At 54.3% G+C, this 25456-nt stretch overlaps 1 protein-coding gene across 1 annotated transcript in view; it reads left to right on the top strand.

Annotated features, from left to right (window-relative positions):
- The first annotated feature begins 19037 nt into the window (after positions 1-19037).
- The window catches only part of Sult2b1 (sulfotransferase family 2B member 1), a 30630-nt gene continuing 24211 nt past the window's right edge, over positions 19038-25456 (top strand). Inside the window, exon 1 of the mRNA XM_076839349.2 lies at positions 19038-19195. Coding sequence (XP_076695464.1) covers positions 19140-19195 — 56 coding nt within the window. The 5' untranslated portion in view covers positions 19038-19139. The remainder of the gene's footprint in view (positions 19196-25456) is intronic.

Genomic DNA, 25456 nt, shown 5'->3' with positions numbered 1-25456 from the left:
GCACTAGTTCAATAAACACCTGCTCAGGAAATGAACAGTGCTCTAGGGCTGAAGCTTAAAAGACAACAGCCCCGACACCCTCATCCACGAGCTGCCTCATTTTGGTTGAAGGTTCGTAGTTTTCTGTTTGTTTTGGTACCAGGGATTGAACCCAGGGGCATGTACCTGCTAAGCCACATCCTCAGCCCTTTTTGGTTTTAGTTTTTCCTATTTTGCATTTTATTTAGAGACAGGGTCTCACTGAGTTGCTTAGCATCTCGCTTTTGCTGAGGCTGGCTTTGAACTTGAGATCCTCCTGCCTCAGCCTCCTGAGCCACTGGGATTACAGGCGTGTGCCACCATGCCCAGCCATATATGTGTGTGTGTGTGTGTGTGTGTGTGTGTGTGTGTATTTACTTGTAGTTGGAAACAATACCTTAATTTTATTTATTTATTTTTATGTGGTGCTGAGGATCAAACCCAGCGCCTGGCACATGCTAGACAAGTGCTCTACCACTGAGCCACAACCCCAGCCCCCCCTTTTAATTTTTTATTTCAAGACAGGGTCCCACTGAGTTTCTGCAGCTTTGCTAAGTTGCTGAGGATGGCCTTGAACTTGTGATCCTCCTGCCTCAGTTTCTCGAGTTGCTGGGATTACAAGCATGTGCCGCTGCATCTGGCTGGAGTTTTCAATAGGAGGTCCAGGGACCCTCAAAAGGTTTGGAGACAGGATTCATGGAGTCCATAAACTTGGATAAGGAATATTTTTTTCACTTTAGTGGAGATCTAGCATTCCTTTTCATGTTTATAGCAGATTTTAAAATTTTTATTTATTTGTGTGTGTGTTTTTTTTTTTCACTGCTGGGCCTCATCCTTGCTAGGCAAGCACTTTACCGCTGAACTACATCCCAGCCTGGCAGATTGTATTTTCCAAAGATGACCTCAACACTGTCTCCTATTCCATTGGCACTTCTAGAGCCAGTCACTTCCCCCTTGGGGCGGGGGGTGAAGTTTACAGCTCTGCACCTTGAACCTGCAAGATACCTTGACAAACAGGATTCAGTGGAAGTAATCCTGCCATGTCGGTTCTGGTTTTAGGTGGTAAAAACACCATGTCTTGTTCTCTTGGGATGAACACTCTTACAGCTACACTTCCATGCTCTGAGGAAGCCACATAGTGAGGAACTCAGGCTCCCACCCCCAAGCCTGGCTGAGCTACTAGCTAACAGCTGCCAGCAACACTGGGAAAGGAGCCTCCATGCTGGGAGGAAGCCCAAGAGTCCCTGAGGAAGTCATGTGGAGAGGAGCAGTGCCATCTTGCCAGCCCTGTGAGCCAACCTGAGTGTGATTCCCAAGTTCACAGAGGAGCTGCTCAGGTGTTGCCCATGGATCACAGATGAGCTGTCCTCTAAGAGCTCCACCTGAATTGCAGTTCCTACAGCAAAATAAATGATTATCATTGTCTTATGCCACCAAGTATTGCAGTGGTTGGTTACACAGTGGCAAATAACTTACACAAATATGGGTAATAAGCTATAGTAGCATTAGCAAACACTTATGATTTTGTTTATTCCGGAATCTACTACTCTGGCCATTCAAAGTGCAGATTGTTTCCAGATCATATCATGATTGTTGCAGATATTTGAAGTATCATTTACTTTTTTGCCATGATCTTACTAATTACTAGACCTGTGATTAGGTCTGCTAGATCTTGTTATTTAATGTTACTAAAGAAGTATATATAGTTGGGCACAGTGGCAGAGGAGGCTAACCCAGGAGGGTTTGCAAATTCGAGGCCAGCCTCAGCAATTTAGCAAGGTCCTCAGCAATGTAGGAAGACATTGTTTCAAAATTTTAAAAAAAGGGCTAGGAATGTGGGTCAGTGGAAGAATACCCCTGGGTTCCATCCCCAGTACCACACACACACAAAAGTACATATATTATATAAAATATATCTTTTAAATATTTTGATAACAGTTTCAGTTGACTTCTTCTACGATTCTACTTTTGTGTGGGATGAGGTGCTGGGGATGGAACCCAGGTCCTTGCTTATATTAGGCACACCCCAACCCTTATGATCCTATGAATTAAAAGACATTTTTCAGAGAGAATTATCAAAATATAATTTTCCAAAAGTAGTTAAAAATATGATTCATGCAAATATATAGTAAGCATGTGTCAGAGATAATGTTTAACACATTATTGAGAGAAGCCAAGAATGACAGACTTATCAAGGGAGAGAGCAATGGATATACAGTTACAGAGAGAGAATTCCAGAATGAGATAATCTTTGAGACAAATTAGCTAATGGTTTTGAGCCAACATCTTTTTTTAATTTGATATTTATTTTTTGGTTGTAGGTGGACACACAATCTTAATTTCATTTTTACATGGTGCTGAGGATGGAACCGTGTGCTCGGCAAGCACGCTACCACCGAGCCACAACCCCAGTCCTTTGAGCCAGCATCTTTGGGGATTGTCTTTCCATTTGAAAATAATGGCAGCTCCCAGGTGTTGGTTTTGAACAAGTTAACATCATGTGGACTCATGTGGCTCTTTCACATGGCTGCTCAGATCCCAAGGAGGCCTGGCAGTCTATACTATTGGGAAGGGCTGTTTCTTGGGACCACCACGGGGACCAGGGAGCAAAAATAAGTAGAGAACCCCTGATCTGAGTTCAGACCTGCAGTGTGAACCCCTTTACCCACACACAGCGCGACCACCCCAGGAGCTTGTCAACGTCAGCAGTTCCTGGAGCTCAGGCAGGTGGAGACTGGCTGGGTGCAGGTTCGGGGGCCACAGGCTCCGGGCCCAGGTGGCAGGCTGTCTTCTCTCTCCTCCAGCAGGAATTGGGCAGGGAAATTTGCATAAATGACTCTTCTTTCGTCCAGAGCAATGTCCCCAGATCTGGGCTCCTTGCCCCATACCACTGGTTCCCTGTTCCAAAGTCCCACCGGCCTCTCTGGTCTCCCTGGGATCTCATCTTCTAGATCTGCTCTCTCTGCTGGCCTGAATTTCTCCTTTGTGACTACATTCTGTCTTTCCTTGAGATAGAGCCTCAGAGAGCTGTTGCCTGGAGGGACGGACACAGACACCAGGAAACATCGGTGGATTGGCTTCTGATTTATTGCTGCAGGACAGATCAGCCCCGAACGCCAAGCAGTCCTTGCTCAAGGATCCCCTCACTTCCGTGGGTCAGGGTGTGGCAGTGGCTCAGTTGCGCGGATCTGGGTCAAGGTCTGTGCAGATGCAATTGGATGTGGGCCGAGGCTCCTGCCATCTCAGGGACAGGCCAGAGCTGGGTGGCCCACGGGATCCATGTGGCTGGGGCGTGGAGCCTCTCCATGGGTTGGCTGCCCTTGTGTCCTTAGCCCAGGCGGCTGGTTCCCCAGAGCAAGTGACCCTAGAGACCCAGGCAGAAACGGCCATGCCTTTTATGACATACACTCGACTCGTGAGTCACTTACTGTCGTTTCTGTCAAATCCACCCCCCCCCCTTTTTTTTTTACTGTAAGTAAATGTTTCTTAGACAAAATCATAAGCATCAGAAAAAAACTTGATGAAAAAACTCAATGAAATCCCTTTCTTTCTTCTTTCTTGCTTTCTCTCTGTTTCTTTCTTTCTATTTCTCTCTCTCTCTCTCTCTCTCTCTCTCTCTCTCTCTCTCTCTCTCTCTCTGTCTCTCTCTCTCTCTCTCCCCCTTCCCTCCCTCCCTCTTTCTTTCTTTCTTTCCCAGGGATTGAACTCAGGGCCATTCAACCACTGAGCCCCATCCCCAGCCCTATTTTGAATTTTATTTAGAGACGGGGTCTCACTGAGTTGCTTAGCACCTTGCTGTTGCTGAGACTGCCTTTGAGCTTGGGATCCTCCTGCTTCAGCCTCCAGAGCCTCTGGGATTACAGGTGTGCCACTGCCCCCAGCCCAGTTTTGTTCCTCTTGATGCTTCAGCCACACCTTCCACAGGATGTTCTCTTCAGACAGAGCAACACCACCCTGAAGGCATAACTGAGAGTCACCAGGCCAACTGAAATCATCCAAGGACAACTCCGGGGACCCTGACCCTGAGCTCTCTTTGAAAGGCAGAGGATGTGGCTGACCCGGGATTTTATGTTCCCGGGTTTGATCGCAGGGAGGGAAACACTTTATGTAGTCCGCATACATCAATGCCATGATTGCAAGGACCAGTGAATTTCTGGTGTCAACAGCATAAAGATTTAAGGTCAACCTGATGAGTCCCAAAGCACACAGAGCGGCTGCTTTGTGTGTGTGGCCTTTCTGATTAATGCCCACCACTGAGCACCCCCAGATCCGTAAAATACTGGATTTAAAGAGCAATTAGACTTATGTTTAATAAAAAATGAGAATCTTTTAAAAGATCAGCAGATGAGGAAGCCATCTCCACAAAGGTGAGAATTTGGGTTTGGCCCACTGCTGTGTCTAAAATAACACCTGGTCAACGGTGAGGTCTCTGTGGAACAAGTCAGTACCACACTGAGTTGCAGAAGTATTTACATAAGTTACGAGTATTATAAGAGCAAGTGTTTTGGGCACAAGCATAATTTTGGGGCTTGAAACACACTCGTATTTGAGGGCGTTCAAGAACTTAAAAGGAGTGAAAGGGTAGTTAGTATCCAGGGAAGAGGGTGTGCAGGCGGGCTTTCCGCCATCAGATGTTACCTCTTAAAAAAAAAATTCTATTTTTTGTTTATTTATTTTTGTGTGGTGCTGAGGATGGAACCCAGTGCCTCACATTTGCAGGGCAAGTGCTCTGCCACTGAGCCCCAGCCCCAGGCCCCTAGATGTTACCTCCTTTATGACCATCATCCTGCTGACCACAGTTCCCCCCATCAAAGGACATGAAGGGGGCTGGGGATGTGGCTCAAGTGGTAGCGCGCTCGCCTGGCATGCGTGCGGCCCGGGTTCGATCCTCAGCACCACATACAAACAAAGATGTTGTGTCCGCCGAAAACTAAAAAATAAATATTAAAATATTCTCTCGCTCTCTCTCTCTCTCTCTCTCTCTCTCCCCACCCCCCTCCTCTCTCTTTAAAAAAAAAAAAAAAAAAAAAAAAAAAGGACCTGAAGAGACAATAAAAACTAAGCATAAAGGCTCAGTGGTAGAGCGCTCATCTCGCATGCGGAAGGCCCTGGGTTTGATCCTCAGCACCACATAAAAATAAAATAAAGGTATTGTGTCCCCCTACAACTAAAAAAAAAAAAAAAACTATTAAAAAAAAAAGAAACTCAACATAAGCCGGGTGCGGTGGTGCACCCCATAATCTCAGCAACTTGGGAGGCTGAGGCAGGAGGATCACAAGTTTGAAGCCGTCTCAGTAACTTAGTGAGGCCCTAAGCAATTTAGTGAGGCACTGTCTCTAAATAAAAAATAAAAAGGGCTGGAGATGTCACTCAGTGGTTAAGCGCCTGGGTTCAATCCCTGGTGCAAAAACAAACAACAAACACACACACAAAAACTAAGCATATTTAGAGGCAAGGCATTGTGGACTCTGTTTTCTGTCTGCTTCTGTCAGTTGCAGCCTCTATACCACCTAAGAACACTCTTCCTTCTCTCGACGTCCTTCTCTCACTTCTGAATAACTTTTGAATTTACAAGTACCTCACCTCACCACATCATGTGACTAAACTAAACCCAGGACAACCTTATGCTATCACACATCACTGTGTGCTCGGTGGATATGGCTGAGCCTCCAAGTACCAACACTTCTACACCTGCCCCCGTCCAGATGTCAGGTGTTTGCCAACAGTTTAAGTGTGAAACATGGGATCTAGCTTTAAGGACTTAGCTATGACTGAGCTCCATACTCATCGACTAGTTCCCCGAATGAGTTAAAAGAACATGTACAGGGAAAGGCGCATCCCCTAGTCGGTGTGAAACTCTGCGCTGCGCCATCCTTTCTTCTTGGCTCAAGAACACTGGAGTCCTTTTCAGAGTTCACGCGGGAATCCAGTGGTCTTGAGATGTCAGCAAACCCATCGGACAAGAGGAACAGCACTGTGTGGACGACACGAAGAGCCAGAGGTCCAGCCAGCACCAGTGCTTGGGCAGCCCGTCTTGGCCCCAGCCTGCAAGGCCCCAGGCCCGTGCCCCCTAGAGCCTCGGTCCGGCCCTGAGCTCTAACATCCTCTGCCTCGGGAAGCCTCCCTTTGGATCCCATAGACCAACTCTGATTCAGTAGGGAGGAGATTCCACCAAGATGTGGCCCTTGGGGGCCACTGGGAAGGCCACCTGCTGCAGTCCATCCATTCCCATCTGCCTGTGACTCACCTTTCCGGGCTGTGGTAGAAATGTTCCCACGGACCAGGGCTGCTCCACAGCCCCTGGGGGACGCCAGAGCTCTGTGTGTTACCAGCGACCTGGCTGCCCTTTATCCATTCACTGGTCACCTCAATGCCACCTTCTGACTTTGGGCTGGAATATTTGCACATCTCCTGTTAATTAATAAATTTATTTATTTTTATGGGGTGCTGAGGATGGAACCCAGCGCCTTGCACTTGCTAGGCCAGCGCTCTACTGCTGAGCCCCAGCCCCAGCCCCCTCCTGTTAATTTAAATGAGACCCAGGCCCTCCTGTTCTCTGAGTGCTATGATGAATAAAAAAGCTATAATGAAAAAAAATGTTGCAGATTTCGTTTTTTTGGCATCGAGGAGAAAGAGTGTCCACATGCTAATACCCTACAGTTCAGTTAACAAGGCAGTTGATGAATTAGCCCTTGGAATTCAAAGTTGCTAGTTAAAATCTGACTAGCAGATTTGAGAAGTCAAGGTCATGATTTCCTTGGGAAGTTGAAGGTGTGGATTCTGGCCCCTGGGATTAGCATCCAGGTAGGTACTTTCTTTAAAAAATAGATAAACCTGAGAGCTGGATAACTGGTATGTTTACCTGTAATTAATTCATCAAGCTGTACACTTCGGAAATGTGTTCTCAGAGGTATATACATCACAGCCCAGTAACTCCAAATGCTATTGTCAGGAAATCAAACTGTCAAATAAGATTAACTAAAGAGAGTCACAGGGTTTGTAGAAACAGACTAGCCTGGTGGCCAAGGGCCTGGACTGTCTGCATTTGAATCCTGGCTGTGCCACAAAGGCAGGCAGTGTGACTTTGAGCAAGTTACTCAATCTCTCTGACCCCCGATTTCAGCATCTACAAAATGGAAGTTAACACCAGGAGGCAGAATCCCTGGAGAGCATGAGTGGGAAGTGTGTAACCTAGTAGTTGTCAGAGCTTCAAGTTCCACAAGTGACACTATTATTGCTCTTGCCATAGATGTGCTAAGTGGGAAGGATTTGGAAAATGCAAACCTGCTATGTCAGCATAAAACAGGCAAAAGACACAGACAGACAAGGCACAAGGTGGGACTGCAGTGGGTCACAAGCTTGTGCAAAAGGCCTTTGTTCCCTCGCTCTATTTTGGTGTGGACACCCATAGGCTGGGAATGGAACCAGAGGCCTTGAGCGTGATAAGCAAGTGCACTTTCTCCGAGCCACGTCCCCAGTCCTCCTGGGCCTCTTCATGACGGTCTTTACCGCCCACCCCTCCTCCCTCCCGCGCTAGAACGCAGGCTTCCTTTCCCAGGGGAGGAGTTGGTGCGGGTGCTGTCTCCCGCGTCTCCCCAGCACCTAGTCCAGAGCTGGCCAGGTAGTAGGTGCTCAGTAAATACCTGTGGACTCCAGGGTGAAGGTGTACATGAAAAGGAGAGTGCATCCCTCACTGGCCACGGAGCAAAGCCCCTAAAACCTGAGCGTCAATGCCACCTGTGCTGATGGCCAGCAAAGCAGACGATATTGTAACTTTTTCAGTCAATGGCTGGGGACTCATACTGAGAAGTCCCATTTCCGGGACTCTGTGGTGAGGGATGACTAGAAGATATGTGCTACATTTACATACAAAGATTTTCTCCACTGCATTAAAAAAAAAAAAAAAAAGAAACTGGAAATACTGGGGCACAGTGGTGCACGTGTGTGATCCCGGCAGCCCAGGAGGCTGAGGCAGGAGAAGCTCAAGTTCAGAGCCAGCCTCAGCGATTTAGCAAGGCCCTAAGCAACTCAGTGAGACCCTGTCTCTAAGTGAAACATAAAAAAGAGCTGGGGATGTGGCTCAGAGGTTAAGCACCCCTGGGTTCAATCCCTGGTATGCCCCCCCCCCCACACACACACACAAAAGGGAAATAGTTTAAATACTTACCTAATAGGCTTCGTGGACTGGTGGTGATAGGTGCTAGAAGAAAGGCTTTGTGAACTAGGGAGCCACCTTAGTGAACATCATGCCGTCATTTACCATGAAACGTGTGGGGGTTGGCTTTGTTTTCTGGTCTGGGGATTAAACCCCAGGGCTACACCCCCAACCCTTTCTATATTTTATTTGAAGGCAGCATCTCGTCAAGTTGCTGAGACTGGCTTCCACCCTGCCATCCTCCCGCCTCAGCCTCCAGAGAACTTGGGATCACAGGCGGCGCCACCTCACCTGGCTGGGGAAATCTTTTTTCGACCTATAAAGCGAAGATAAGCAGGACATGGAAGGGCTGTGTGTTACTGCTCTCACCAGAAAACAGAAGAAACTGACCCACGACTTGGGAAGTGTTGGAAGGGTCTACAGCACCCAGCCCTGACGGAGTGGCCGCTGGTCTTTCTGTGTCTACCTCTGATCTGTACCTTCCCAGCTCTTGACACGGTGTGATTGACATTGCGTGATTATTTTGGTAAAATGCAAAGAAGGAAAACCGTCTTCAGAATAGTGTCCACCTCCCTCTGACCAGCCAGGGATTCCAATTCTGGGAAAAAATGGATGAATCCAAATGCAGGGAAGTTCGTAGGTTCAGCATGCTGATCTCAGTGAGCACCTGGACACAGTGGATGTCCACCAGCAGGGAACAGGGGGCTGAATTAGAGTCCCTGCAGAAGCCTCCGTAGGCATTAAGAGCCATGTTTTTGAAGATTTGAAGCCGCATGGCGAATCCTTTTTGTGTGTAGAATCATGTAAAATGACAACATAGAACATGATGTCCTCCCTGTCCCCTCCTTCTCTCTCCCTCCCTCTTTCTCTTCTCTCTCTCTCTCTCTCACACACACACACACACACATACACACACATCAGTGTAAAATGTTCGTACATATCTGAAGTTGGTAGAACAATAACAGTGCACTAACAACGCGATTTTAAAAAGATCACACCTGGAAATAAATGTGTCAGGATGCTATTATTAGTTGCTTAGCAAGGCCCTAAGCAACTCAGTGAACTCAGTCGCAGTCTAATCCCAGCGACTCGGGAGGCTGAGGCGGGAGGACTGCAAGTTCAAAGCCGGCCCCGGGAACTTAGCAAGGCCCTAAGCGACTCAGTGAGACCCTGTCTCTAAATAACATTTAAAAAGGGCTGGGGACATGGCTCAGTGGTTAAGTGCCTCTGGGTTCAATCCCCAATTAAAATAAATAAATAAGTAAAAAATAAATAAACCCACGGTATTTCTCCATGCAAGAGCCATGGGTCTCTCCTGGGGGCCTCATCCCTGTGGGTCCTCACGGCTCTTCCCCACGTTTCCCACAGACTTGAGCCTTTATGCACCACCATCATATCGTCCTCTGTGAAGTGCGCTGTACCTTGCTTTTGTCACCCCATCTACCTGGAACTCCCTCTGTCCCCAGCGCCCTCTGACAGGTCAGCTGTGTCCGCGTTTAATGATTACCTTATTTATGGGAGGTAGGGTTAAGTTCTTCTGCGATGATAAATAAGGTTGTAACGAACAGCCTTGGGTTCACGGTCAAGGATGTCGCTGGGGAGATTCCAAGGTGTGGAAACCCCCTGTGCCTCCAGCCTCTGTTTCGAGCCTCTGTTCCGAGCCTCTGTTCCTTGCTTGTGGGGCTGAACCCGAGCCAGGGGGCGTGCGGCTGGCTGGGCATCGTGAAAATGAAAATCGTGGTTTCTAAATATGCCACTGGCACCCCGTTCATGGGAAACCCTTTGAGGAAACCCTTTGTCTGCCTCGGGTGAACCCTCGATTTGTTGAGGGCGACCTGGTCTTGTCCCAGGGTCCCCTCACTCAGCTCTGAGGAGGAGGGCGCAGATCCCAGACACCCTACATGATCTCAGAGGGACTCTGGGGTGTCAGAGGCTCAGATCAGAGGCTGGGGAAACTGAGGCAAGGCTGAGTCGGTGCTCCCCTTGCTCCAGGACTGACCCTCCTGAGGAGGGCCGGGAGGAGGTGGCAGGGCCCTGACACCAGCTGTCAACCCTGGGGTCCCACACGCCCCTCCCCACCCACACTCCCCCTGAAGGAGGCTGGCTGTACGTGATGTCCCCTCCCCCAATCAGAAGCCCCCTCAGGAGCCCCACAAGCCCCCAGTGCAGGATCAGGGCTCCTTCCCAGGACGCCCCGATTTGTTCTCCGGTGCGCACAGCCAGCCCCGCTGCCCAGGGTCCCAACACGGGCCACTTTTATTGCATCTGGTGTTTTCTGGGCCCCCCCCTTGAGCCAGTTTTCTTTTCCGCCCCACCCTGGAGGACGGACGTCTCAGCACTTCCATCTCCAGGGCACAGTCAGGAGACAGGTGACCACGAACCAGGAAGGAGCCCCGGACTCCCAACCTGCGGGTGCCTGCGTCCTGGACTTCAGCCTCCACAACTCTCGGGAACCACTTCTGCTGCTGTGAGTTTACGTGTATCCACGCCCGAGAGATGTCAAACAGAAGAGCCACAGTTTTCTCCAGTGAGCCGCCCCTCTCTATTTGTTTTGTGGCACATGAATCCATCCATCTTATCTTTTTTTAAAGTCAGGTTGATGGAGGTACAACTTACATATAATCATACAATAAAATTCAGCTTTTAAAAATACACACTTCATCTTTTAAAGCACACACTTCCACAGACTTGTTTTCCCTTCTTTATTTACAGCTTTAGGGAGGCGTAACTACACAGCAAAAGTACACCATTAGCCAGACACGGTGGTACATGCTTATAGTTCCAGCGACTCTGGAGGCTAAGGCAGGAGGCTTGCAAGTTAGAGGCCAGCCTCAGCAACTTGGTGAGACCCTGTCTCAAAAAAAAAAAAAAAAAAACATAGGGCTGGGATGTGGCTCAGTGGTTAAGCAACCCTGGTTTCAATTCCAATGAAAGAAAAGGAAGGAAGGGGAAAAAGGAAGGAGGGAGGGAGGGGCCAGTGGCTTCTGGTTTCGTCACTCGGCTCAACGAGACTCGGTTAGGTCCGGGTCCCACCATTTACGGGGGAACTCTGCCCAATTTGTTGAGAGCTCCGGGGTCCTGGTGGTCAGGGGACTGGGTACCCAGCTTTCTGAGACCCCAAGCCAATGGGGGAGACAGACTATACCCTGGGAAGGGACCCCGATCTTCCTCCAGGCCCTCCGGAGCTGGCTTTTAAAAGCTGCGCAGAGCTGGGGGTGGCTCTGGTACAGCGCCCGCCTAGCCTGCGTGAGGCCCTGGGATACATCCCGCCACCAATAATTAATTAATTGAATTAAACCATAATTAATTTTTATTTTTTGGGGGGGAGATACTGGAGACTGAACTCAGGGGCACTTGGCCACTGAGCCACACCCCCTGCCCTACTTTGTATTTTATTTAGAGACAGGGTCTCACTGCGTTGCTTAGCGCCTCGCTGTTGCTGAGGCTGGCTTTGAACCAGCGATCCTCCTGGCTCAGCCTCCTGAGCTGCGGGGATGCAGGCATGGGCCACCGCGCCTGGGAAACCGTAATTGATTTTTAAAATAAGAGCAGACATTGGACAGCACCGGACAGACCAGTGACCCAGAACTACGTTGGTGGGGTATTCACCGAGGGTCAGTGCATTCACACCTTCGGCAGTGGGCTGGCAAGCCGGGGCTTGTGGGCTGGGGTCCCAACATCAGCCGTGACTCTGACCAGTGACGTCAGCCCCTCCACTTCCTCTATAAAACGGGGACAACCTAATCAGGGCATCACGAGGACCCAATGAGTGGCTGTACAGATCTCTGGGCACAGGGCCAGGCACCAACTATGTGCTGAGTGTTGGACAAACACAATAAAACAGTGACTGTACCGTGGTGTGACAGGGTGTCCCAGGGTGTGTGACGGTGTCTCCGCATCGGCAAGAAGCACTGGATCCCTCCATGGGGACAGAGAGCCCATATCAGGGACACAGAGGAGGGGGCCAGGTCCCACATCTGCCTTTCCATCCTCCTGTCATCAAGAGGCACAGTCCCACCCTCAGACCTCAGCCTGGCCGCCTCTCTTTCCAGAATGTTCTATCTTGCCTCCTTCAAAGACTTGACCAGATGGCACCTCCCCCATGGTCCCTCACCCCCGCCATCTTTCACTGCTGTGTTGACTTTCCTGCCCTATTTCTCTCCCTGGTGGCAAGCCGTGCTGAGGGCTGCCTCATAGTAGACTGATACTTTTGAAAATTTTATTTGGGAAGGGGACGTCTTTTCTTCACTGAAGCAGAAGCTCTGGATGGACTCCCAGCCCCTCCCTCATGCACTCAGCCCTGGCCTCACGTGCCTCCTTCATGGTTCTTCATCACACCAGGTGCCCTCTTGCCACAGGGCCTTTGCACTGATCTCCTTAATGTTTGTTTTATTGTTTTGAACTCAGATCCCCGGCCCCAGTGCTGGGTATCTGTTCTTGATATCTGTAACACTCTTCCCCTGTATCCACCCACCCACCTTGTGGCCTTACCTCCTCCAGTTACCTCCCCAAGAGGCCTGCCCTGAGGGCCCACCCTAAAAAGCCCCTAGCCCACATTCTAGCCCCTTCACCTGCCCTCCACATTTTCACACCATTCGTTACTCCACAGCATTTGGTGTGATTTCTAGTGGTTTGTTATCTCTCTTCACTGCTGCGTTAAGTTTCCTGTGGCTGCTGTAAAAAATTCAGTGGTTTAGGGCTGGCGTTGTGCTCAGTTGTGCTCAGTGGCCTAGCGAGCGCGAGGCCCCGGGTTCTGTCCTCAGCACCACATAAAAACAAATAAAGGTATTGTGTCCAACTACAACTAAAAAATAAATATGAAAAAAAAAATTCAGTGGTTTAAAACAGCACAAAGTCAGACATGTTGTTAACTCAGGAGGCCGAGGCAGGAGGATCACAAGTTCGAAGCCAGCCTTAGCAACTTAGTGAGACCCTTTCTCAAAATAAAACATAAAAAGGGCTCAGTGATTAAGGACCCCTGGATACAATCCCAAGTACCACCCCCCAAAAAAAGAAAAAAAAAAAAAAACCAACCTCATGAATTGATTATCTTCCAGTTGTGGAGGCCAGAGTCCAACGCGGTGATTACTAGGCTAAAATCAAGGTGGGGTCGGGCTGGAAGGAGGCCCGGGGAGAATCTGTTTCCCGGCTCTTTCCGCCCTCCAAAGGCTGCCCCAGTGCGGGGCTCAGGGCCTTCCCTCCCTCTTCACAGCCAGCAGCAGCATCTTTCGGCCTCTCCTTGGCTCTGCGCCTCCTGCCTCCCTCTTTCACCCCTGGGAGGACGATGAACCCCATAATCAGGACCATCTCCCCTTCTCCAGGGCCCTAACTCGATCCCTCCTGCGAAGCGCCTTTGGCAAGGGGCGATGACGTCTGCAGATTGCTAGATGAGGACGTGGCATGGGGGGACATTATCCTTCCCCTCCTCCTGCACCCTGCCTGCCTGCCAGGGCGGTGCTCCCAGGTTCCCGAGGTCTGCGGAGGCTGCCAGAATGAATGGATCCGAATGAATGGATCCTCAGGAACAGGAATGGTCAGGTTCAGGTGGCTGCTCGGTGGAGCAGGTTTCTGGGGACCTAGGGCCAAGGAGGAAGTGTGGGCCCCTGAAGGCAGGGAGTGGGTGGCAGGAGCAGGGCTGAGCCCCAGGAGGCCAACGACGAAGCTGTGGGGTGTCCTGTTCTCCCACTTGGGCCACCTCCCACCCACCTCCTCACTGCCCTGGGGCAGGGCCTCCCTGGAGTCACGGTGGGAAGGGAGAGGATCTGGGGGGGCCGGGGATGCTCAACTGGCACGGCGGGTTTGTCTGGTCCTGGCATTTGGCAGACGGCTCCAGGGACTGCGAGGACGCTGCTGGGAGCACCCACGAGGCCGGGAGGTGGGGGACCAGCGGCACCTGCGCTCATCTGCGCGCACCGCGGCCTGCAGACCCTGCCCGGCGCCCAGCCTGCACCTGCCGCGCTGTCTTCAGCCCCGGGCCCGGGAGCCCCTCTTCCCTCCGACTGGGGTCCATTCGCGGCCTGAGGCGCCCACCTGCAGCCCCGGGGCCCTCGGGGTCCCGCGGCCTCTCCACCCCTTCGCTCCCTCCGCCCGGGGCTGGTGACGGCCCAGCTGGTCACCCCAAGGCCCTGAGCATCTCCCCCAGTCTCCGCGGTGCCCGGCCTCCCGCGGGAGCAGGTGTGGGTCGCCCCAGGTCCCGGCGGGACCAGGGGCCGGGACCGGGCGGCGGCGGTATCGGCCCTGCGGGGCTCCGCGGGATGGAGTAATCGGGGCGGGGAGCCGCGGAGGTTTCTGCCACCCCGCGATGGACCCACTGATTAGAGGGGAGCTGGGGAGGAGCCGGCCGAGGCGCCCACCCCGCCCAGACCCAGGACTCCATTTCCTGCTCAAAGTGGCCCTGGGGACTGGGGGCCCCGGGCCTCGCTGCCACCCATAACCTCCCTCCCCGGCCCCCTTTCCCGGACCCAGGGTCTAAGTGTCCTATTTTCGTCTCTCTGGTCACAGGGGTTCAGGGCCCGGACCCTCCACCTTCAGACCACCCCTGTGCGGTCCCTGTCCCCACCCCACCCCACTCTGGTGGCTTGTTCTGGCTCCTTCCTGACTCCACTGCGCCGCCCCCAGTCTCCCCTCTGGGGAGCCCAGCCTGGAAGCAGCCTGAAGCTGCCTGCCCTCGGCTCCTGGTACTTGTGACAATTACTAGCTTTTAATGGAAAGGTTGGGCTCTGGAGGTGACAATGGCCTCATTCTGTGGAAACATGAACTCATGACCCAGTGACCTCCCTTCGCCCACGTCTGAGCTCCAACAGCAAAATGGCACATCCCAGGGCTGGTGGGGGGCACAGAGGGATCCCCAGGAGAGGCCAGGCCAGGGAGCCCACCCCTACTGCCTACCCTACTGGCCCCTTTCAAAACAAGTCCCTGAGGTCTGGCAGGGAAGGGGCTTGGTCATGGTCACAGCAGATCAGGAGACTCCTTGGACTCCCTGGAGGCTTAGTGGGGAGGAGGGCTCGTCCTTACTGGCCCAGCCCATCCCCACCGGTTGCTTCTTGCTACCTGTGAGTCCCCAGGGACCCAGTGAGTGTCCTTGGATGCCCCCACCCGCTAGCACCAGAAATGGGCTGTATGTGACCCAGGAAGTAAAAGTCTCACCTGCCCAGAGGCCCCTCTCTGGCTGGAAGGATACCTCCGACTCTCTCCGGCCTCTCTGGCCTTTGCCCAGCGAGGCCTCCACGCAGGCACCATTTCCACTCAGGTGCACTGGCTGGACACGGTGTCCTGCTGTCCTTGGTTTCCCCTCCTGGGGCCCCTGCTCCCCAGGGAAGCCCTTCCTTCCTCGCCTCCTGGAGAGGCCCAGCTCCGGCACACTGAGCTACCCGCCCCCAGCACATGCTGGCAGTCCCAGTGTCTCAGAGGCTGAGGCAGGAGGATCGCAAGTTCAAGGCCAGCATAAGCAATTTAGCAAGGCCCTAAGCAACTCAGCGAGACCCTGTCTCAAAGAATAAAAAAATAAAAAAAGGGCTGGGGATGTGGCTCAGAGGTAAAGTGCCCTTGGGTTCAATCTCCAGTACCTCCACTCCCCCGCAAAAAAGAATGGGTGAAGTTAATTTTAGGAATAGATTTTACTTAATCTGATTTGTCCATCATTTTAACATGGAATCAAATCAAAATCACTCCGAGACGCTTTATAGGCATCTTGTCTCTATTTCAGTGCTCAGTTCCCAACAGTTGAGTTAAATGTACCAAATGTTACCAAAGCATTCCTGGTGCTTTCAAGGGGGAAGTGTTTTATATCGTTTCTGCTCTTAAAGTCACCTGCAAATTACTTAACAGGAAATATAATTGAAAATGTCCACTTCCTTGGTCACATAAGCCACATTTCTAGTGCTAACTAGCCACTGCATTGGCCAGCTCAGCTCAAAGCCATGTTTATTTTACTTCCTCTCTTGTTTTCCAATTGATCCATAAGTGGCATCTCCAGGTTGGAGGGAGGGATGGATGGATGGATGGGTGGACAGGGGGATGAGTGGTTTGAGGGATGATGGATGGATAGAGTGAAGGTGTACTGTCAGTTTTTATTACTATAACAAAATACCTGAGGCAGGCTGTTGTATAAAGAAAAAGACGTGGCTCATGGTTCCCGAGGTACAAGGACCAAACAGCATTTTGCAGGTTCTGGGGAGGCTACCTGGAGCTGCAGGACGTCTTCGTGGTGGAGTGCACGACATCATCTCTATCAATGTGTGTCTCCCTCCCGCTGCTTACAAAGCCTCCAGAATTCTCCGCCTTGATGACCTCATCTAACCTAATCGCTCCCCAAAGGCCCCGCCTCTGAGCATCAGGGTTGGACTAGGCTCCCACCCTCTCAGTGCCAGCAAGTAAGACCTTGGGGATTAAAGGCCTGAATGAATCTGAGGGAAGGAGCCACACTCCAGCCACGGCAGGTGGATGAGGACCTGGCTCCTCGCTTCCTTTCCACCCTCACCCTCTTCTCTCCCGGATGTTGGGGAACCCCGGGTCCATTTCCGTGGGGCTAGGGGTCTCCGAGAATGCCCCTCCCCCTCCCCTAACTGGCTAAGGTGTTGCTCTGGTGCCTGGGTCTCCATCCCGTGGCCCCCACCGGTCCCCATGGGCTCTGCATCTCCCGGGCCCCCTCCCCGTTTTCTGCACGTGCTCAGACTCCTCTCCCGTCACCACTCCCTATCTCCTGTGACGACTCAATCATCCCATCGACAAGCATTTAATGAGCACCTCCTACATTCCAGGCGCTTCCTTGGGATACTAGGGCTGGTTAGACGCCGGACGAGCCCTGTCCTCCTGTGGTCAGCTGTAAGCAAGACATCTAGGAAGTCAGAGGGTGACCGGGAAGGACGTAGAGGTTGGTGGCACAGCTTGTGCGAGGTGACAGGGGCCAGGCAGACGGAGGAGGCTGTGAAGCGCTTAGATGCCTTAGGGGGACAGGAAATGCAAAGGCCCCGAGGTGGGACTGTTCTGGGGTCTCTGGGCCTCCGTGTTCAGCCACTTCCTTGTCACTGACTCCTTAGCCCCCCCCCCCTTAAACTTGCACTGGGTCTTCCTGGACCTTCCCGTCTCCCAGAGCTGCCCCCTACCCCTCTCCATCCCCCAAATCCTCCCCTGAGGCTCTCGGCACAGTTGTCCTCCTGCTCTGAAGCACTCTGGGAGACTTGGGGACAGGTCACTGAAGGTAAAACAGGAGGGTGGCCTGGGCTCTGCTCCGCCTCCTCCCCGACACCAACAGGGCCTCTCAGCCCCCAGAGAGGTCCTCCCTTCACACTGGGGTGACAGGGCAGGACCAGGAGGCCAACTGGGTCACGGCTGAGTGCAGGTCAGGGCACTCCCCACAGTCCAAAACTTCAGAGATGGGTCCTTGGGCAGAAAAACTGAGGGGATGGGACGCCCCAGGACATGTGTCTTCTGCCTACCCTCAGCGTGAACGTGGTCAGTGCTGTGCGACCTTGGGCAGGTCCCACTACCTCTCTGAGTTCCTTTTCTGCATCTTTATAGATCTGACATCTCCCATCCCCCTCACCTATGCAACAAGCATGGGTCAGTAAACGCAGTTTCCAACCGTGCTGTGCTGTCCTCGTGTTTAGTCATCTGACCGAGATTTCTCCAACCCACGTCAGAAAAAAGGAGAAGTCCAGAAAAGTGGGGCACCCCATGATTCTGGCTCCTCAAGAGGCTGAGGCTGGAAGTTAGTGAGACCACGTCTCAAAATGAAAACGCAAAGGACTCGAGAGTGTGGCTCCGTGATGGAGCACCCTGGGTCCAATGTCTAATTAATTCCAGGAGGAAAAAAAAAAAAACAGAGGAGTGATTCCTGGAAGGTTCCAGGAGCCCGTTCTGGGAAGTCCGCGCCTCGGGTGGGAGAGGGCCACAGGACTGCCATGTCCTTTCTGACCTGCTCAGGAGTGTTCTTAAATAAAGTATCACTTCTGGTGGGGACAGGCCTCACGGCCAGACTCCAAGACTTGATGGGCCTGAGGTCAAACGCGGGGGAAGCCAGGGGGCAGGAGACAGAGCCACGGGCCCCGGGTTGGCTGTGCCCTGGGTGCCAGAGGCTCCTGCCACCACCCAAGAAATATTCCACTTGGAAAACCAAGGCCCAGAGGCCAGAGGACTGGGCTGCGGGCTCCACGGCTGGGAAGTGCTGCAGCTGGAGTTCAGTCCAGCACTGGGCGGCCAAAGTCCCTCGCCAGCCATGGCTGCTGGCCCTTGTGACATCTCTGGGTCGCTCCCTGTCTCTGACCTTCCGGGTCACTCTGCCTGTTTGGGGTCTTTCTGTGTCTCTATTTCTGCCTCTTTGTGTGTGTCTCTGTCCCCCGATGGCTCTGTCTCTCACCCCTCAGGGATCTCTGCCCCCTCTTGGTCTCTCTGTCTCTGGTTCTCTCTGAAGGTCTCTCTTCCCCTGGACTCTGGAAGTTTCTGCTGCCCACCTCCCACCCCTGGGCCTGGAGCAGTCCCCACAGCAGCCAGTGCTGCTGACCTGGTCCCTGGTCTCTGGCAGTGTCTCCAGGCAGGTGACCAGGGGACCAGGGTGCTCGGCAGAGGGCTCCTGAAGGAGGCAGCCGGCTCCCTGCAGGGACGGGGCCCTTCCAGGTTCCGGATGGGCGAACCGAGCTTCCAAGTGGGTGTCACATGCCCAGAGCCGCCAGCCCGGAAGGCCGGGGTGTGGCCTCGGTGCTGACCCCCAGTCTCCATCCCGCTGCTCTCTGGGCGCGGGCCAAGGACGTGCCGTGGCCGCTCCTCCCCGCCCTCGGGAAGGGAGGCTCCTGGCCTCTCCCGCTGTCGGAGGCGTGGGTAGCAGCTGGGAGAACCGGCTGCCGCCCCTCCCCGTGGGCCGGGCGAGGTAGGCACCTGGCGGGCTCCGGCGGCCAGCGGCAGACGCTGCCCAAGCGCACACCTGCGCCGCCCCGGCTCGCGTCCTCCCTCCCGCGCGCGCCCACCCGCCATGGACCAGGACGGGATCCTGAGCCTGTGGTCCCACGCCGACGACTCGGACTCCAGGTGAGGCGCGGCCAGCGAGACCCCCTGCAGGGGCCGGCCTGCCCAAGGGACCGCCCGGGGCGGCCTCGGCAAGCTCGGGCGCAGCCGGACTCGCTGGGCTCGTCCCGGTCCCCAGGGGCAGCCCCTCCCGAGGGCAGCGAGGGGCCCGGGCCTTGCTGAGTCTCCGCTGCTCTGGGCGCCTCAGTGGTTCCGTCTGTCAAAGGGGTCGTCGGGGCTTGGCGTCCTGATGGAGGACTTCACCACAGCAGGTGCGGGGCGCCGGGGGCCATGGCGCCCCAGGACACCCCAAGAAAGGCTTCAGGTGATGGGGTGTTTTCTCCGTGGGGACTCGGGAGGGGAGACCCCGGAACCTGGCGGCGCTCCTGGCCGGGGGCTTGGAGTCTGGGGGGTGGGAGGCGGAGTCCCTGACTGTGCCCGGGTGGAGGAGGGCAGGGCAGAGCCTCGTGGCTCTCCAAGAGCTGGGGACTCCTCTGCTCCTGGGGACGAGTCAGACACTCTGAGAGTGCTGGCTTCTCCCATGAGGTGACAGGGGAAGAGGGACGACCCAGTCACACGGCCAGAAGCCAATCTGAACTCAGCCTGTCGGACCCCGAGGTCTCTCCCTCTCCCAGCCCCCTCTCCACACCGCGCCTACTGGCTCCACTTTTCAGAGGAGCCAAGGGAAGCTCAGAGTGGTTAGGCAGCCTGTCTAAGGTCACACAGCCAGTGGCTGAGATGACCTCCAACCCCTGAGATCATCCGCTCTTGCCAGGCAAAACTTTCCTGGCCTCTTGGGCCACTCCAGCCACCTTTGGGCCATGAAGAAGGGGACAGCCCAGCCCTGTCCCCACCCTAGTTGCCTCACTCCATCCAGCTTTCCCTTCTCCTGTTTCTACCAGGAACCAGGGTGTGGGGAGGCTCCCTGGAGCTCAGGACTCCAGACACCATTCAGTTGAACCTTGGTTGCTGTGTGACCTAGGCAAACTTCCTAGTGTCTCTGGGCCCTTCTTCTCCTGAGATTCCAGCACTCTCAGCATTCTTTTGCCCAGGTCTTCCCTGGGAGGTAAACCAGCTTGCCTCCAGGGTCCCTAGCTCTGGGAAGGACCGCCCCCCACCCAAGCACCTGGGAGCCTCATCTCTGCTACTGCCCAGCCAGTCGGCCACAAAGTCCTCAGACTGGCCTTCTTGATTCAGTCCTTTGGCCTCTCTGAACCTCAGTTTCTTCATCTGAGTCATGGGGATAAATGCATCCACTCCCAAACTGGGTGTCCAGGGTCCCCTGTGTGGTGCCCTTCCCCAACTTCCATGAGCTTCTGGGACCCCCTGGAACTGGAAGGGCGCCCCTCATGAGCCTCAAATCACCCTTCTGGGGCCATTTCCTAATGGGCACAGTGTCCCAGCGGAACTGAGCGGCTCTCCAAGAACAGCGGCTCCTCCTGATGGTCCCTCCGTTCCTGGGGCAGGACCCCAGCACTGCCACTGCCCCTCCTCCCGTGCTCCCCACCATTGCCAGTCAGTGCCCGAGTCCCACCCTCTGTCCCAGGCTCTCCCTCTCATCAGCCCTTGTCAGCTCCTCCTGGAGCCTCACCCCAGCCTCCCCGCCTCCACTGGCCCCAGAGCTGCCTCTCCCATCCTCCCAGCCCCTGGCAGGTCCTGGTGTGCCGGCCTCACCCCCACCCAGCCGGTCTCTGCTGTCACCCCTGGGCCCTGGGACCGCGCCTCCCTGGCCACGCCTCATTCTTCACGTCCCAGCGCCTCCCGTGATTCCCAGAGAGGAATCTCTAGGTCCTTCCGTGGCTCCCCAGACTCTAACACGGATTTCCTTTGTCCAAGAGGAATCTCCTCCCAAGCACAGCGCACACTAGAGTCCAGGGCAGAACTGCTCCCATTCGACGCCAGGGAGTGGACAGGGCGGAGGCCCCTCGCCCCCCTGCCCCCTCGGCCCCCTTGGCCTTAGAGGAGACGGTGGCGGCAGCCATCAGTGCCCAGGGTGCCCTGGCAACTCCCTGGCGTCGATGCCCTCTCTGGCCCTGTGCCCCTCTAGCAGGCCATGGTCACCCACTCTGGGCCTCTGTGCGGACAGCCTCCCTTGTCCTTGGTGACCTCTGCCCCCTCTTCCATTTGCCAAGCTGCTTCTCTGGTCTAAAGATGCGGCCCTGGTGGTTCGGAATTCTTGGCCAGGAAGGGGAGAGGACGTGCCCAGGACAGTCCCTGGTCACGCTGCTGCGTCCCTGAACACTGGCCTGTCAGTGGACAGGGACGCAAAGTGGGGAATCCATGAGGATGCTGTCCAGGAACGAATGAATGGAGGGGAGGGAGGCTGAGCCGTGCGGGATGAGTCGGGGGGGGGGGGGGGGGGGGCGGGGGAGGGCGTGCCGCAGAGGGAGGCTGAGGGCAGAGGCCACCGAGAGAGAGAGGCAGCCTTGAGCCCAGTCACAGCCCTGGAGAAGGGGCCCTGAGGACCAGGGTCCAGCAGAGACACAGGCGACTCTTAATTGAAGTGAAGGAAAAAAAAAAAAAAAAAACGCTCTGTCTACACACAGATTCCATTTTTAAGCAAGAAAAGCCAGATTACAAAACCCCCCAAGATTGAATCTGGGCTGCAGGATACACAGCAAGACACTTGGCTTGGAGTGTTTAGGGTCACAGGTTTGTTCTGCTCAAGACTCGCTGTGTTCGGTGCACCTTGTGCGTATTCGAAGGACTGTCGAGGGCCATAAGTGCAAAATTTAAGTTTTAAGAAGAAAAAGATGCAGGCGGTAGGCAAGAGGGAGGGAGGGCTGAACCCCGAGTTCACGGATCCCTCCAGCACCTTGACCTGCTTACCGTGCACCCGTATTGTCTCCTTTAATCCTCCCAATGACTCGCCTGACGGAGATTCACCCGGGTGAATGATTAAGTATTGTTATCCCATTTAAGAGTTAAGCCCAGAGAGGTTTGGGACTTGCAAGGTCACACAGCAGGGCGTGGCCAAGATTTGAACCAGGGAAACCTGACTTTCTCACACCCCAGAAGGGGATTTGGGTATGAGAAAGATCCAAGAAATAGCCCCCACCCCTGTCCTGACAGGAGGTTCGTCGAGGACGCACGTGTGGCGACATTTTCTCGTACAGGCGTCCCCTCTGGACAGGGTCAGGGCCGGAGAAACCAAGCTGGCTTGGCTGTGAGAAGCCTCCATCTCCACTCCCCGCCTCTGGTCTCAGAGTCCCCAGAGTGGGCACTTTTGGTCTCTGCTCTCTGTGGCCAGGGTGGCCAGCTCTGGCTTTACAGCCCCAGCCCCTCATGCCCAGGGAGGCCCAGGAGCCCAGCCCTGCCAGGACAGAGACCTTGAACAACAGTGGCCTTGCCTCTGGGCGGGATTCGGGCAGGCAGGTCGGGCAGGCCGTGGGGAGCGGGAGAGCCAGTCGCTCGTGGTCTCCTGGAGACGCCGACAGGTGCCCAGGTCAGAAGGGGGGACCGTCGGGACCTGATGAAAAGAAGGGAGAAGGTCAGTTTGTCCTCCCAGGACGCCCTGGGGGACGGACAGTGGGACCCCCTGGCCGTCGAGGGTAACACGGGGTGAGAAGGGAGACCCTGGTTTTGCAAGGAGGTCTGGGCCAGAGGCCCCAAGGGAGCCGTGGACAGCGCTCACGCAGGTCAGGGAAAGTGGGGGACCCTGCCAGGCCAGGCCGCAAGACCCTCGAGAAGTGCCCTCCTGTCCCGTCCCTGTGGCTCACTGGCTGGGATCTGCGGGGCAGTGACATCGGGGAGGGTAGTCACCCTCCCGTGGCCCTGGGAGGCTGTCCGCTGATGTCCACTGAGCGGCGACGTGCACGCGGGCGGGGCGGGTTTGCTCGCCGGCTCAGTTTGGTTTCTCCTTTACCTTCTCCAAGGCCCCACGGCTCCTCCTGAGCCAGGAGCTCAGGTGCTGAGGAGGCTGGGGACAGGCTGAAGACTGAGGGTAATTACAGCCTTCCCCAGGGCTTCTCCTGAGCCAGGTCCTGCTCCCAGGGCAGAGGGGAATGAGCTCATGCCATCCGTCCCGGCCGTGGCCCCTGGGGTGGCCCTGCGCTGTGTTCCTATCTACAGGTGGGAATCGTGCACCTGGGAGGATCCCGAGGCCCCTTCGTCACCCCTGCTAGAGGAAGGGACCAGCCAGGGATGCAGACTGCAGGGAGAGGTGCCCCTGTTTTTCCACCAGAGACTTGTCGCTCCCCATGGGGCCGATGAGACTGTGCGTCCTCCCTACACACCCTGAGCAAGGCCCGTGGGGAAACACTTCCTGGTCACCACATTAAGAAGAGAGTCAGAGAAAGGGGTGAAATCGCCTGGCATGGCGGCACACACCTGTAATCCCAGCAAGACGGGAGGCTGAGGCAGGAGGATGGCAAGTTCAAGGCCAGCCTCAGCCACTTAGCAAGGCCCTCAGCAACTCAGGGAGACCCAGTCTCTAAACAAAATGCAAAAAAAGGGCTGGGGGGATGGGGCTCAGTGGTTAAGCACCCCTGGGTTCAATCCCTGGTACCAAAACCAGAAAAAGGGTGAAACTAATTTTAATCATGTCTTAACCCAGTAGATCCAAAGTGGACCGATTTCAACGTGTGATTGATTTTTAAAAAGTATTAGCAAGGTATTTCAAATCCTCTCCCTGCTGTGCTGAGAGACCTCGGCCACTCATGGCTGGAAAAGCGGCCGGGCCCAAGGTCTCCCAGCGTCTGAACCCAGTGTCACCGAGAAACAGTAGCAATGAACTCAAGTTAGCAGCTCAGTTTTCCGCCACCAAGTCACAGACGGCTGTCCCTGCAGCCCTGTCCTCTCGGAGGCTCAGATGCAGGCTGTGTGCGCCCCAAGGGCAGGAGAGGCACACAGTAGGCGCCTAATAGATGAAGGTGGCAGAGAGAGAGACCGAGCCAGGGTGCACAGAGAAGGAAGGACGAAGGACGGGGAGGCAGAGCCCCAGGCTAGGCCGCGGCCGGTGTGGTGGAGCATGGCGCTCCGGGACGGGCAGAGCCCTCCGCCAGAACGGAACGGCCTGGGCTGAGGCCGCTGGGCGGGGCAGGCGGCCTGACAGCCGCGCACAGACACCGCCAGGCTTCAAGGGACAGAGCCTGGGAATTGGAAGTAAAGTGTGGCTTCCTTCGGGTGCATGTGGGTGAGACGCCCTGCCTCAGAGCCTCCGTGTTCCCGGCCTTCTCTCTCCTCCCTCCCTCTCTCTCTCTATGTTTGCTTTGTTTTGAACCCAGGGGTGCTCTACCCCTGAGCTACACCCCAGCCCTGTGTGTATGTGTGTGTGTAATTTTGAGATAGAGTCTTTCTAAGTGGCTGAGGCTGGCCTCAATCTTGCCATCCTCCTGCCTCTGCCTCCCAAGTAGTTGGGATTACAGGCTGGCCATCCACCCAGCTAGTGTCCCCTTCTCTTAAATGGGCCTGTGAGTGAGTCCTTAGCTGGATTCCTGAGAACCGCATCCCACCTGGGGCATCACTCTGGGCAGCCTACCCCCTCCCGGAGGTAAAACTGCTTTCTTAAACCCAAGCCTGGGTCCTCGAGCTCACTGCCCAGCAGCCACAGCACAGAGAACCCTGAGGACTTGAAGACGCAGGTTGATTTCTTTAGCTAGATATTTTTTCTATTATAATTATGAAAGTAATACGTCAGGGCGATTTATCTCAACTGTGCTTTTGAAAATCATCTTAAAATTCTTATAGATTTCTCAAAGGGGAAGAATTTGCTGACAGAAAAAAGAATAAGGGATCTTACTTTCTGTGCCCAGCAGGGTGACCCACGCCTGTAATTCCAGCAACTCAGGAGGTTGAGGCAGGAGGATCACAAGTTTAAGGCCAGCCTCAACAACTTAGCAAGACCCTGTCTGAAATATATAAAAAAGGGATCTGGGGGCTTAGCTCAGTAGTAGGGCACCCCTGGGTTTGATCAATCTCCAGTATGGGGAGGGACTTATCTTATGGTTGCCAAAATCTGAACAGTTTGATACCACCAGAAATTCTACTCCTAATTATTTACCCAGGAGAAATGAGAAGGTAGATTCACACAGACAAGGATGGTTGACGCAGCTTCAGGAGTAAACAGCCCAGCCATGCACAGGGACACGGAGGGCACCCTGGCATCAGTTCACATAGTGGAATTTCACTTAGTCACCCCTCCATATCCACGGGTACCACAATCACAGATTCAGGCCACGAGACCTTAGAAATGTTTTTTAAGCCAAGTGCAAGGGCACATGCCTATAATCCCAGTGGCTCAAGAGGCTGAGGCAGGAGGATCAGGAGTTTAAAGCCAGCCTCAGC

The sequence above is a fragment of the Callospermophilus lateralis genome, chromosome 18 (genome assembly GCF_048772815.1).
Source record: "Callospermophilus lateralis isolate mCalLat2 chromosome 18, mCalLat2.hap1, whole genome shotgun sequence".
In the NCBI taxonomy this organism is placed as follows: domain Eukaryota; kingdom Metazoa; phylum Chordata; class Mammalia; order Rodentia; family Sciuridae; genus Callospermophilus; species Callospermophilus lateralis.
Note: the sequence above shows the minus strand (reverse complement) of the source record. Positions and strands in the feature narration are given on the sequence as shown.